A 13,565-nucleotide genomic window follows, 5' to 3' on the forward strand; every position below is an offset into this window, starting at 1 on the left:
AGAGATTTTATCTGCCACTTCAACAGATGGTCCTTGAAGTCACTAAAAAAATCTGGGAGTAGATTCTGTTTTTCCATTGAACTCAAGAGTCCTACAAATCTTGGTACACATGACAACAAAGTGCCTGTTCTACACAAAAAAACAAACAAAAGAACCCAACCCCAAAACAAAACCATATTTGACCACCGATCTCAGAGATTTAATGGTGCAGTTAGTCCACTTTTGCTAGCAGTACCTGATGCTCATCGTCCCTTGGGGGAAACGTGAATCCCGTCTCCCTTTAGGCAAATTATCGAAAAGGGATGAACAGCCTAACTGCCTCTTTTTCTCAGAATCAGAAAACCAAAAGACACAGCGGCGTGGAGCTGCATCCCTGCAAGGCTGCTGAGCCGGCGGCTGCGGGGGCTGTGTCCTCACCTGCTCCCCCCGAGCAAAAAGGGTCATTAAACAACAACCGTCCTCAAAGCGTGCACTGGGGCAGACTGGTTTGGTACAGCCCACCCGCAGCGACGTGCTGGCTGATTTCAAAGTTATGGTTTCTGAGCGTTAGGCAAATATTGTGCATTAGAGAAAATAAATATTTTTTTTAACAGAACTAAAATATTATCCCTGCTATCCTATCTTCTGTGAATTTCAAAAGGCGTTTCGAGCCTGGAGCCCCAACACCTGTCGCACAGGCAACAGGGCTGTATGCTGCCGGAGGGGAGAAGCGAAGCTGGGGAGCAGTTTGCCCTGTTGCACCAGGAGCCAGCGAGCGCCCGTGCCGTGCCGTGCCGTGCCGCGAGGCCGGTCCCCCGGCTGCCGGGCTCCGAGCGGCACCGCAACAAAACGCCACCGGGAAAAAGCAGCTCCGGCAAAGCCACGGCAGCGTGCTCCAACGCGGCAGCTCCCTATTCGAGCAGCAGCTGCAAATGCCAAAATTTTAGGTGGGTTAATGACAAATGATTACACAGATGTATGTGTAATCTGCACAGCTGTTCTTATGTATTTTGCAGACAGTTGGATTCCCAGTTAAATGACTAATTGTACTAAGATGAACCTCCCAGGGCCGCCGCTGCTCTGCGTCGCACGAAGTCCTGCCGCCGCAAAGGCGAGCACCGCACAACCCTAACAGCTCGTATTCACGACACCGACACGAATTATCTTATTTTCCCATTTTCAAAATCTATTTAATTCTGCATGTTCAAAATGCTCCAGACTATGATGCAATGGCAGGTACATCCAACCTGAACTGATAGCATTTTGTACAAAACCTCTCTTTGCATTGGAAAAATGGAGGAGTAAATTGGGAGGAAGTGGCAGGGACGGGCAGCCTGTCTTTTTCAAAGTCTTTTCCAAACTTCTGCGACTCTAACAGAAGCTGCACTACAAGGAGCTGATAACCCTTAACAAAACAAAAGAGAAAAACAACGAAAGAAAGGTTTGCCTTACTTTTCTGTTGCTAAATGACTAGCTATGCTCTGCCATGTCAGAAGACTTGCTCCAACCACCAGCAACCTTGTAAAGGATTTTTTTTGAACCATTAGACATGAAAATTCATGTTCAGAACTGAAGCAAAAGAATCACAAATTAAAGTTAAATAGACAATTATCATTAATTTGTCTGATTTCTTGCCTAGTCTGCACTACAAATTTTACCCAATTGCCCTTCAAGAATCAGCTCTGGAGAAGCCAGAAACTTATCTTTGGTGGAAAAAAGAATAACTTGATTCAAAAGTCTAATTGATAAATCCAATACATCTCTTGCTAGACTGTTCCAACTGTTAATTTCACAGATTAAAAAAACCAAAGGAATATGTTTCAATCATTTCTCTAGCTTCATTTTCAAGCCAAACGCAGGTGCAATTCCACGTTAAAGGAAATGCATTGACTTTTCCTACCAGTGCATGCTCCCCCCTCTGCAGCGAAAGGCTGGGGCAGGGGAGGGGGTGACAGTTTCTGAAGCAAGGCACAAGGAACGCACAGACCCCCCTGCCTTTGAAAGGGCCTCTTTCCTCAGGGGCTTTCCGATAAGAAAAAATTAAACTTTACGGTAAAACCTTGATGCATAGCTTCCTTAATTTCTGTTTTATAATTTACCCTACCAGAGTATTTCCAACAACAGAGAAAAACCATCCGATCACAACAGAGCAGAAGCTCAAGAGCTGCTCTACGAGGGACAAAATTGCGATCGGCTTCGTTGTTCTGTCAATTTGTGCAAAAAAGCAACTCGCGTGCCTACAAGGAGGCTAGAAAGTAACAAATGTGGTCAAATTCATAGTGAATTTGGCCATAAAAGGGCATTATTTAGCAACTGAAATTCTGTATTTACATGTAAGCCCAGAAGAACATTTCCATTTTTTAAACCTAACCTTGCAGAGGACAAGGGGTGGCCACGCCGTGGGAAGCTCGCTCTGGGACGGGGCCTGCGAGCAGCCCAGCGCCGGGTTTCGGACTGTCGGCTGGGGGAAAACAGCCCGTCCCAAAGCCTCATCAAACTGATGGGTCCCCTGAGCAACAGGGACAGCAAGGATGCTGAAAATGCACTTAAAGGCCAAAGTGATACTAAATGCATGATAAACTAGATTTCAAAAAAGAAATTAGCATTTACTAATCCACCTGGACAACGCAGAACCAAAGGTAGGATTTCTGTAATCTACGAAAGTTACGGATCTCGTCTTGGAGAGAAAAGCACAATAGTTACAAGTTACAAGCAAAAGCGGCTGCGTTCCTGCAGAAGAGGTACACGGTGCCCGTCTGACAGGCCGACCACAACGCCGCGTGCAACTCCTTCCCGTGCTTTAACCGGGCTGGGAGAAGAGGACGTGCTTACACTGGGCTGCAAACCAGCGTTTCATTTCAACACCATAATAGTCGTGATCAAAATTAACCTTTTCACCAGCCTCCCACGTAACCATGGTGACAAGAGCTGATTTCAAGTTTTGTTTAATGAGGTCAGCGTACCCAGCAGGTTCTGGCACTTCAAAGCCTGCTTTGAAGCTGTCTGAGAGTAACATGTCGTGGACACCACTGATCTTCTCTGCTACAGGTAACAAGGCACCGTCTGGTGGAACCAAAGCCGGTTAGGTTGTTTTTTATGTATGTCTGTGATGCTCCTAACTTTAAATAGACTTGCATGCTACCTAGACACATCCACTTTGTACATATTGATAGCTACTCTGCCAAAGTACACTAAAAAAAAGGGGAGGGGGGAAGTCAGACGAGCTAATGTCATGGTCATGAGAGGAGACGGAAGAACCAGTAACTTTAAGTCTTTTTTCTGAAATAGCATCTTATATTCTTATAAAAGTGTTACATAACTATAGCAGAAAAGAAATTTTTCTTTACCAGACAGAACACTATTTTGGAAAAGTTTCAAATACAAATATGTTTAAAAGGAATTTTTAAAAACTCAGATGGTAAAAAGTAAGAGAATTAGCTAAGGAATGGGTTCCTCCTCAAGCTTTTCTATCAGAGATGCTAATCTCTACATGCACCCAAACTGAAAAGCAAGCTTATTTTTCCATCCTCACTTTAGACACATTGCTAGAACCTGTTGGGGAGTATTTTTGCATGTCACACAACTGAATTAATGGAATATGTACTATATGCAACAGTTTTTATATTATATGCAAAAATAATGAAGAAAAACAAATCAATGATACTTACTCCTGTACTGACAAGAGACAGCATAATTCTTTCATTTAAGGCTAATGTTTCTCCTTGCTTCATCTTGATTCTCTTCTTATCTAAACATTTCATTGCATACCTGAAAATATTAACCATTCAGAAAAAGCACCAGAAAAAGTTTCCTCATATGCACAGTACTTTTTAGAAGCAGTTATGCAATGTATATTTACAGTAGCCTGTATGCAGCCTCTTTAAAGACTTGCAGATGATATTAGAAATATTATATGACTAAACAAGAAAGCCTCCGAAATCTCACAGAAAGAAAACATAATTTTCATCAGAAACCTCTTAACAAAGAAATATGCTTAAACAAATAGTTCTGAGTCCAGCAGTAAGATACCATAACGATATGGGAATTATGTATCATAGGTCCATTCTTCAACACCTTTAAACAAGGATTTGCGACTTGAATTAATACAGATCCCATTACACCTCCATTTAATTCTAACACTTTCAGCTCTATCGGGAAAGTAATATCCTAAGCACACACTAGGCTTTTTAATGTTTTTCCTGAAGTTTGCGTTCTGCTCCCAAAAGATGGTCAGATACACTCAAGAAAGCTTTTTAATCTTCTTCTACCATTTGTATTACACAAAATTAATGAGCAGCTATTACAAAATACCTCCGAAGAGATCCACAAGAATCATCACTGCCTCCCTGCTTTTGGTACCGTCCTTGCAGACAGCCAGGGGCTGGTTCCCGACTGCAGCCCTGTCCGCGGGAAGCACAGTCAGGAGGCAGCTCCTGGCTGACGCCAGGCCGTGCCCACTCCGTAGATGCAAGGCCAAAGATGACACGAACTTTTTACCATCACATTTTTAAATAAAATGCTGTAGTTAGAACAATAAAGCTACAGTTTTACAAAGTAATAAAGCTGTGCTTGAAAAAGAACATTACCCTAACAAGAGTAGGATATATCATGGTCAGTGGATGTTTTTTCAAAATGCTCGGTGAGCCTCCTATTAGACAGCAGCAGAGAATGACATAGAATGACATTTATTTTCTTCCACAGAAGATTTCTAGACATGGGCAGCCATGGATTTTTAGGACGAGGCCATTCATTTCAAAATATTCTCTGGAAAACACCACGTTACAGCACGACATCAGTGCGCGCTGACTGCCCGCTGCGACAGCTCTGCGCAGAGAAAAGGCCTCGTGTCGCTTGCTCTGTGCACGTCGCCGCCAGCGCTCCCTACACGAGCAGCGTCACCGCCTGCCACGCACGTGTTGTGAGCGGGGGGAAGTCAGAATGAACATACTGGAATTACAAGTTTCTAAAAACCAGGAATATATTTGCAGCACGGGTTCTTGATGAGACGTCTGTAAACAGCAACTATAAATAGCATTTACAAGCTACCCTTTACTTAAGCTTTGACGTTACTGATCAAGGTGAATGATTGGGGCCATCTAGGGCTGACTGAAATCAAGTATCTCAGTCAATCTTATATCAAATTACGTGCTGAAAAAAGCACTGCTTTCCCTCCCTTTAGATTGCTTTCCAATTACATTTCTTGCCCCTATTTACGTGTCCTTGAAGGAGGTGATGTGAAAGAAGCCTCAGGTGTATCTTTGTGGGTTAGTGCAACACCAACGGCATTTACCTTAGAGGGGCGGCTTCCCAAGCTCCTTGCAGACAGTAAGTACAGCAGAGGCAGCCATCTAGAGTGGACGGATCTGGATTAGGGATGGGCAAACAGGTTTGGATTAAGAAAGAAATAAACCAAACCTCTACCCAGAAACTGAGCCTAATCTAACATTTTACTTCAAGTTTGAAAAAATTGGCTTTCCTGCATTTCACTTCCCTTCACTCTATTTATACCTGAGAAAAACTGTCCTTTGCTTGCCCTCCTAGTCCCAAGGCTTATCCGCCTCCTGCCATGGCAAAAGTCAGACATCAGAATGACTGGAAAGCTGAGAGCTACCTCTTCAGGGCAGAAGTCTAGTGTGGCTCAAGCTAAATAAAACGTTTAGCTTTGTGCACAGACAAATTAATGAATTGCACATGGATGAAAGTACCAAAGCAAGAATAAAGACAGTATTGTTAGTGGTAGTAGTACGATGTATACTTGAGGTCACTGCAAAAATATTGAGAATGAAAGAAACTAAGAGATCTTCCACTTCTTAATAGCTCAGAACTTTATTATCAAGGATGCTAAGCACACACAATTTGCCAGTGAAGCCAGCTATAACTGCAGAGACTCAGTTCTTCAAACATGCCATGCTCATATAGAAGAGAAATGTTTAAGGATGGTCCTTGGACTAGAACTGTTAGGAGAAGAGCAAGATGAAAGGGAAAAAAACCCCACCAAGAACAATTTGGCAAATTAGTGCCTAAATGTTTAAAACACAACCTAGTGGGACAATTATGCCTAAAACTTGAAATCTATTGATTAGGACAGGAGGCGTTGTGAATGACAGCATGAGGAGAAAACCAAAACACACAGGGGTTGATCTTGAGTTCCTCCCTAAAGCTCTGTTTAACAGAAGTTCAAACCGGAACTCCATTCTTCCCAATGTAAGCAAGCGTCACTGCTTTACCACCAAAATGCATGCTCATGAGGACAAAAACTTTCTTAATTTATACAAATGCAGAATGCCATATTCAGAATCTGCCCAGGCATGATCCTACAAATTGAAAAGCACTGGGGTCATATTCCCATATCATCTTTTAACCTTACCTTACGGTGACTCATTTCCCACCTGCTCAACACCTCCATTCTGCGAGATTACCATCCACCTCCTTAACGGAGGTGGCTCCAACTGAGCTGGAACACTTCACCCAAAGGAGAAGGGGAAGAACCAGCTATGTGACACATTTCATGGCAAGAACAGCAACCTTCAGCAGACGAGGGATAACACCTCACACAGTCACCAGTTTCCACAAGAACATGGTTCTGCACTGTCAGGCTCTGATCCAGGAAATCATCTAAGCACATACTTAATTTTAAACACATGTGCAGTCTCCATTAATTTGGACAAGACCATTTAAATGAGGGATGTGCTTCAGAGCTCTGCTAGATTGGAGCCTCACTGCCTGGGACATAACAGGATCAAATATCAAATGAAACTTAAAGATGATTCAGAAATCAGAACCTCTTGGCATAAAATTTAATTCCAATGAAGTACACAGTAATGTGACACTGCTCTGCAGTGATTTTGTAATAAATTATTGGAAGGATTTCTAACATAGTTCAGAGTTTACAATTATCTTTAAAATATAGTTGTATATACTCACATTTTTCCAGTGTCTGCTTTTCTGCAGCCATACACTTCACCAAATCCCCCTCTTCCAATTATTCTATGTACACTAAAATCATTCATGGTCAGCTGTAAGTACAAAAAATAGGCTTCATTTTTCAATATTACGAAACTTACTGTGAAAATCTCTAAATAATCTACTAATGTATTAAGAGGCTTAACTATTATTATTCATATAGTACTTATTGCTTTAGAAAACACAGCACCTTAATGTTTATTTTTCAACATACTTGCAAGCACTAGAGTCTAAAGAGTAACAAAAAACAGTAAGACAAAAACAAGACTGTTGTTAGCAAACACACTGACACAGTCTCATTGACAACGAAGGCTGCAGAAGAGGATGGCTGTTCTTACAGACAAAGCAGCTGCACGAGAGGTGCATGGAGGGACAAAGCAGGAGCTAAGTTTAAGAATACTGGAGACAATGTCTGAACTGTAATGGGAAAAAGAAGAGAGGATGGTGTGGGGTTGTTAAAGAGAAGCACTTCCAGCACTTCAATTTCTTTCAGCTATTACAAAATCGTAAGGCTATTAACTCAAGACAGGCAGAAAAGATGTCCAGAAAGGAATTGTTAAGACTGAACATCTAAGAATAGAACAGCAGAACAGCAACATTCACTGTACTTCTTAATAAGGCCTTTTAAGAAGCAGTATTCAAAATTGAACGTTTTCTTTCCCATATCAGCCTTTGACAAGATAAATACACTTGTAAGTACTTACATGAATATTTAGTTCTACGTTTTTCCATTGACAAAATCTAGTAAACTTGTCACTGTAGGAAAAAAAGTTTAAAAGTTACCTGAGACTACTATTTAAACTATTATAGGAAATGTCAACACTCTGGTATTGAAAACAAAATTTACCATAGGGCGAGTTGTGATATTTAGTAATCAATAACCTTCTTTATAAAGAATTGTAATCTCTCCACCCAATAATTACTCAACAGTGCATACTTAATATTTTGCATCCTTATGAGAGAAAGATACCATACGAGATTATCCCTGCAACTGGAAGTGCTCAATATTTCCTTATATCTTTCAGACTCTATTTTTAATTTTTTAAGGCAACTAACGAACTAACTTTGGAACTAATAAGCATTTAAATTACAGAAAGAAGACGACAATTTTAAGAAAACACAAACAGCTTAATGTATGTTAATGAACCACGGTATACTCCCAGGAACATTTTAAACTCATTTTATCTTAAAATAGGAAAAACATCAGTATTATTGCAAGGTATTGCTAAAAAAAATGTTTTTCTATTTCAAAATAAATTATTAACTATTTATATTCAAAGAAAGACATTTTTACAACTATTTCAGTTTGTCTGTAGAATACTACCATACCATTTTATATGGTATAGTTGGCAGTAGGTGCACAGGGGCCAAATTTCACTGACGCTGCACACAAGAGTAGCTCCGTTTAAGTTAAGATGGATTTTAAGATCTTTTCTGTTTTATTGCAAGGTGCCTAGATACAGAACAGAATTACTGGGTCTTTCAGTCACACACAAGAGATGGTTATTCATGAAAATATCCCATAAAAACAGTCTGAAATTTTTTAAAACCTTTAAGATCCAACTATAAGCAGTCTGTTCTTACTGCTACATGGAGCAATAGAACGATCTCCCACTACCCTTAGAAATTTGTCACCGATGCATCCTGACATTTAAGCATGACATACACAAAGCTAGCCATTTGCAGCTTGCTCATAATATACTAATGAATCATTACATGAAGTTTACTAAACATTTTTATCCTTATTTTACAGCAATACTTAAGGGACCTGACTACCTCCTAGATTAGGTAGAAAGTTCAAGCAATACATTATGTTCATACCTTTCCATAAATTTTTGAAATATTTTTCCTCGGAGACTATCACAAATTTCTTCTATATATGGCTAAAAAGGATTAAGAAACACATTTAATATTTAAGCACATAATAAACTGATTATGCAATACTATCCATTAAACATAATTCATGTGTTAAAGTTCCAGAATTTGCTGCCATTAGAAATTCAGGCTACCATTAAATTTTAAAAGCCAATGTCCAGTCATTTGAAAAATCTGCAGTGAGCCTAATGCTGCAAGGTGCTGAGAATTCGCTCTGCACACTGAACATTAGCCCTATGCAACCACAGTATTTACTGTAATTTCATTGAATTAGGCTCACTGAAGGATTTAAGCTTCATTTATCTTTTGGAACCTGAGCAGTTGTGCTGAACATGTAGTATTTTCATGTGTTAGAAAATCTTAAACCTTCTCCCTGTGGGCCTTGTATAAAACCTAGGTATTACACCTATCTATGGACAACAAGAGGAAGCAAATACTGAAGCTTTACAGCAGAATCACAGCACCCAGCTGGAAGTTTCTTTTCTTTCACATGCATTTAAACACAATACACATTCACTCCTTTGGAGTCTACACATCCCACAGAGCTGCTGCCACACTTTATCTTTTTTGTGCTTCTCTCCTCTCTGTCCTCAGTAAGATACCAGTACTGTCAATTCATAAGTGACTTTTTCTATACAGAAATACTTTTTCTTGATGTGTTATGCCATGCAGTGATTTCAAATCCCAACCCAATTAGGAGTGAGATCCAACTCAAGCAATGTAGTTATCAGTTTGTCAGTTCACCTAATTGCAACATTAAACACAGTTCACTGAACAGTAAGAAAAATCAAGCAGGGGCAATATTCACATTTTCACAATGTATACAAATACTTAAAATGTATTGCAAAGGAAGTTAAGCCTACAGACATTCCCATGACTGATGAGGTTCATATCTGCAAAACCACACTGGTTTAATTCATCTTAACTATAAAAGTTTGCATCAGTCTGAATTTCTTATCTTACTTCAACCTGTCTTAGAGCTGTAACAATACAATAAATATTTAATTTCTCATTTCTTTATTTTCTGAAGAAAATTAAAACATAAAAGATGAATAATTCAGCAAATGATCCAGGATACTATTTATTTTTCTATTTAAATTGAGTGCAAGCAAAGTCTATACTTTCTTTCAAAAATGTACAACTTTAGAAAGTTACAAAAAGGCACCATAATTTTAATGGGGCAGAAACGCCTATTTCAAAAGGTAACTTCTGACTCAATTTTGCCTTTTGCAGAGGCAGAAAAACATGTAAGATAGTACAAATGATAAATTCCTCACCATCATCAGCCATGAATTAATATACCTGAGAATTAAAGGAAAAATGTATACAATCTGTTGTTACATTAAATCTCATTGCTTTCAAAGATTTCACATTACCTAAACATTAAGGCAAATCCTCCACTTCGTGATTTCGTTTATGCTGACAGGAAGTGCAGCTTCCTGATGTAAAGTGATTTATTCTAAGCCATTTAATGGCTTAAAATTACAAAAATTTAAAAACTATTTCTATTCATACACCAAGGTATATTTTGTTTTCATAAACATGCTTAAAAACGTTTTGGAAAAGAAAAATAGTAATTTATCATTTGTATTCAACTTAGACAATGAAATCAGAATATTTTTCTATTACATAGAGGAATATTTACCAAAATTTTTTTATTCTGTCTCCTTAAAAATGTACAAAGTCACTCACTGTCAAATAAGTGAGGAAAACTTGGAACATTCAGACCATCTTAACCTACCTGAAAAAGGCTGGCTGGCACTTGTTTCTTGGCTAAATACATTTGCACATGATCTACAGCTTGTTTCGAGAAAGGCTATTGAAAAAGAAAAAGAAAAATTACAAACGGTTGGAAATGTTAAAAGTTTCATTTAAGGTCTGCAGCATGGTCATTCTTTTAATCCTATGAAAAATAAATGTATTTCAAAATGAATGCAATAAAGCTTTCACCAAGTATATTATTGTAAAGTGTGCTGAATGCAGTATCAATGCTATTATTCTAAAGCTAGAAGGCAAGGAGAGGGGAAGCAGATGAGGAGAAAGGTGAAGGTAAAAGGGCAAGAGGATGCTCCGTCATCCAATCTGTGACAAGAACCCTGTATGGGGACAGCTACAGATACAGGCGTGGACGTGGACTTTTTACCACTAGAGAGACAATAACACGCAGGCTTAACAAAGGGTTGCTCAAACCCCTCCCTCCAAAGAATCCATACAACCAGGGTAAAACACTCTGCAAATTGTTCTTAAAACAAAACAAAACCCAAACCAAATTAAACAGTGTTAATGGTACATCAGCGAGCAAAGCTTCAGCTGCAGCAAATGTGTGCTTTCATTGACCTTAACAAAGCTGCATCTGTCACGATGCAGCCCCATGTCTGCAATTTATCATATTGCAGCTAAAGAGTCTGCTGTCTCTAGCACAATAAGATAGATTGCTTGCTATCAAGCAAATCCAAAAAAAAAAAATCTTTATGTGATCAGTCTTAGACAAAATCTCAACTTTTACTCTAAGCTTTCAGGGTTGTTGCAGGGTTTGGGAAGGGAGAGAGCTGGGTTTTCTATTTATTTATTCATATACATATATATTTGTGTGCGTGCACGCATGCGCACAAACACACTCAAGTATAGACACACAAACTATCTACACTCATTTTATCTTAAAATATAGCTTTAGTTTAAAGAAATCATATAAAACAGATAAATTCTCCAAATATTTCCTTTGCATATCGCCAAATTTAATAAAAACTGGATCTTTATGCTTCATTCGTGGAAAAAAAGCTGAATTTGGACAAACCCAGTCCCATGGATTTCAAACTGAAATCCACAACAAATATTTGTAGAAACAATTCCTTCAGCAATAGTTTTAATTGCTCTCCGAATGAATATCAGTTTTTTTAAATTACCACAGCTTCTGAGCTACTCAAAGTAATGAAAAGAAGAGGGTGACATTCAGATGATACACACATGTGAACATGACAGGAGTTCTTTCATTATATATGTGTCATAAATCTGCCGACTTCTGGTGAGACGCTCATCCTCAGAATCCAGTTTCTCATATTCTTTTATCTGCAACACAAAAGAGAAGGATCACTTGGATCAGCCCATTTTTAATACTTTTCACTCATTAGGTGACAATAGGACTTTGCTTTGGCTGAAGTTCTATTTTGCTTTATTATTCTTAGTCAAGACTCTTAAAGAGCAGCTGCCTGCAATTCTGCACCTAAAACTCACATTAGGTTTTTCCTTTTATCTTAGAATTTTTCACGCAAAGAACCAATTTACTTGCTTAACATGGCTACAAAGTTTTATTTTCTAAAATTTGAAAATGACTGAGCAAAAGAGGCACATTTTGCTCATTTTACCATCTGCCATGCTACGGATCTCTATCGGAAGTGGGAAGGTAACCGCGCGATGGGACCAGACTGGGCCGGGAGGGCCAGGCAAGCCAACACGCGCGAGGCGCTTGGAGGTCTCCTCCTCCCTGCTCCGTTCCGAGACAGGGAGCACAGACCCTGCTCCTGCTGCAGGCAGGAACGTCGATCCCTGCTCTCACACCATCTCGCTCGATGCTCTGGGACACGCGCAGGGCCCCAGCGCCAGCAACGCTCCCCGCGCCGGTGCAAGGGCTGCGGCACAAGCATCACTCACAACCGGACCCAGCTCTGAGCACAAAACTGGAGTGTCCTGATCAGGAGCAATTACGGCACGTTAAGCAAAGATGGTTGCATAAGGACATTCTTCAAAATGTTCACACAGTTCAGGTAAAGGTTGGATTTGAATCCTAGATGTCGCTAGAAAGACGGTTTCATACAACCTATCGGGTTTCTGCTGGTTTGATATAGGAAGTCAGCATGTTCCACGTGAATTAACAGCCAACCCATGTGATTAATGTTACAGAGTAAGACTACTGGAAGACTGTCATACTTCTCATAATGGTAGCCTTCCTGGGGGAAAAGAAACACCAGTTCAAGAGTCCTTTGGAGTATATCTAGGGAAAAAGTTCTTCTAGGAGAGACAGGAGGAAGAAGAAAGCAGAAAACACAAGAGCTCTGGGGAAGAGTCTCGGTTCTGAGGCTCGCGCTGGACCTCCCCGGCGCCAGGCTGGGACGTCCCAGGACCCAAGGGGCACCCGAAGCACCCAGATGTGCTCTGCCTCCCCGCACCGGGTCAGGAGAAGCGGAGCAGCCTGAGGCTCAGCTGGATTTCACCTGTGCCTGCCTGGGAAGGAACAGGCCGCATCAGAGCTGCCGGGACTCCCAGAATACAGGATGAGCTCTGCAGAAGGACGCAGCAGAGCATCTCCTTCCAGGGCAGAGCGATCACGGCGTCAGGCCTCAAGGGACCACAGGCAGAGCCCCAGCTCCTGCCTCCCCACCTAGCAAGCCGCAAGAGCAACAGCGGGGTTAACAGAAAGGAGGCTGCTCAGGACTTCTAGAAGTAAACATCAGGAAAAAGCTTGTGTTTTGCCTCCGTTTCACAGTAAGTTGTTTTTCTTCCCCCTTCAGGAGCTGCTCCTTCCACAGGACGAGCTGGGAGTGTTATTACTCCTGCACAGGCCTCCCGAAGCGCCAAACCCGGCCGGGTCCGTCTCTGGGGGGGGAGCACCACCACTAACCGCGCGCTCCAGCTCGCTGGTTTTCCCGCTGCAGTCCCCTCGCTCGCTGGCTACAGCAACGCAGCAGTTCCACCGTGCTTTGCCATCTGTGATGACTTCCTCCTTTCTAGCAATTTCTCATTAAAATGATTCA

The 13,565-nt window shown here is 40.7% G+C and overlaps 1 protein-coding gene across 2 annotated transcripts in view; it reads right to left on the minus strand.

Moving 5' to 3' along the window:
• Positions 1-13,565, minus strand: part of GRK3 (G protein-coupled receptor kinase 3) — an 80,009-nt gene that overhangs the window by 24,762 nt on the left and 41,682 nt on the right. For both annotated transcript variants that reach the window (XM_064521864.1, XM_064521865.1), the window contains exons 4-9: positions 11,782-11,883; positions 10,559-10,633; positions 8,764-8,825; positions 7,647-7,698; positions 6,904-6,995; positions 3,648-3,747 (exon numbers count right to left, since the gene is read on the minus strand). In XM_064521864.1, the coding sequence (XP_064377934.1) occupies positions 3,648-3,747; positions 6,904-6,995; positions 7,647-7,698; positions 8,764-8,825; positions 10,559-10,633; positions 11,782-11,883 (483 nt within the window). The remainder of the gene's footprint in view (positions 1-3,647; positions 3,748-6,903; positions 6,996-7,646; positions 7,699-8,763; positions 8,826-10,558; positions 10,634-11,781; positions 11,884-13,565) is intronic.

This window comes from Dromaius novaehollandiae, chromosome 17 (assembly GCF_036370855.1).
Source record: "Dromaius novaehollandiae isolate bDroNov1 chromosome 17, bDroNov1.hap1, whole genome shotgun sequence".
NCBI classification, from domain to species: Eukaryota; Metazoa; Chordata; class Aves; order Casuariiformes; family Dromaiidae; genus Dromaius; species Dromaius novaehollandiae.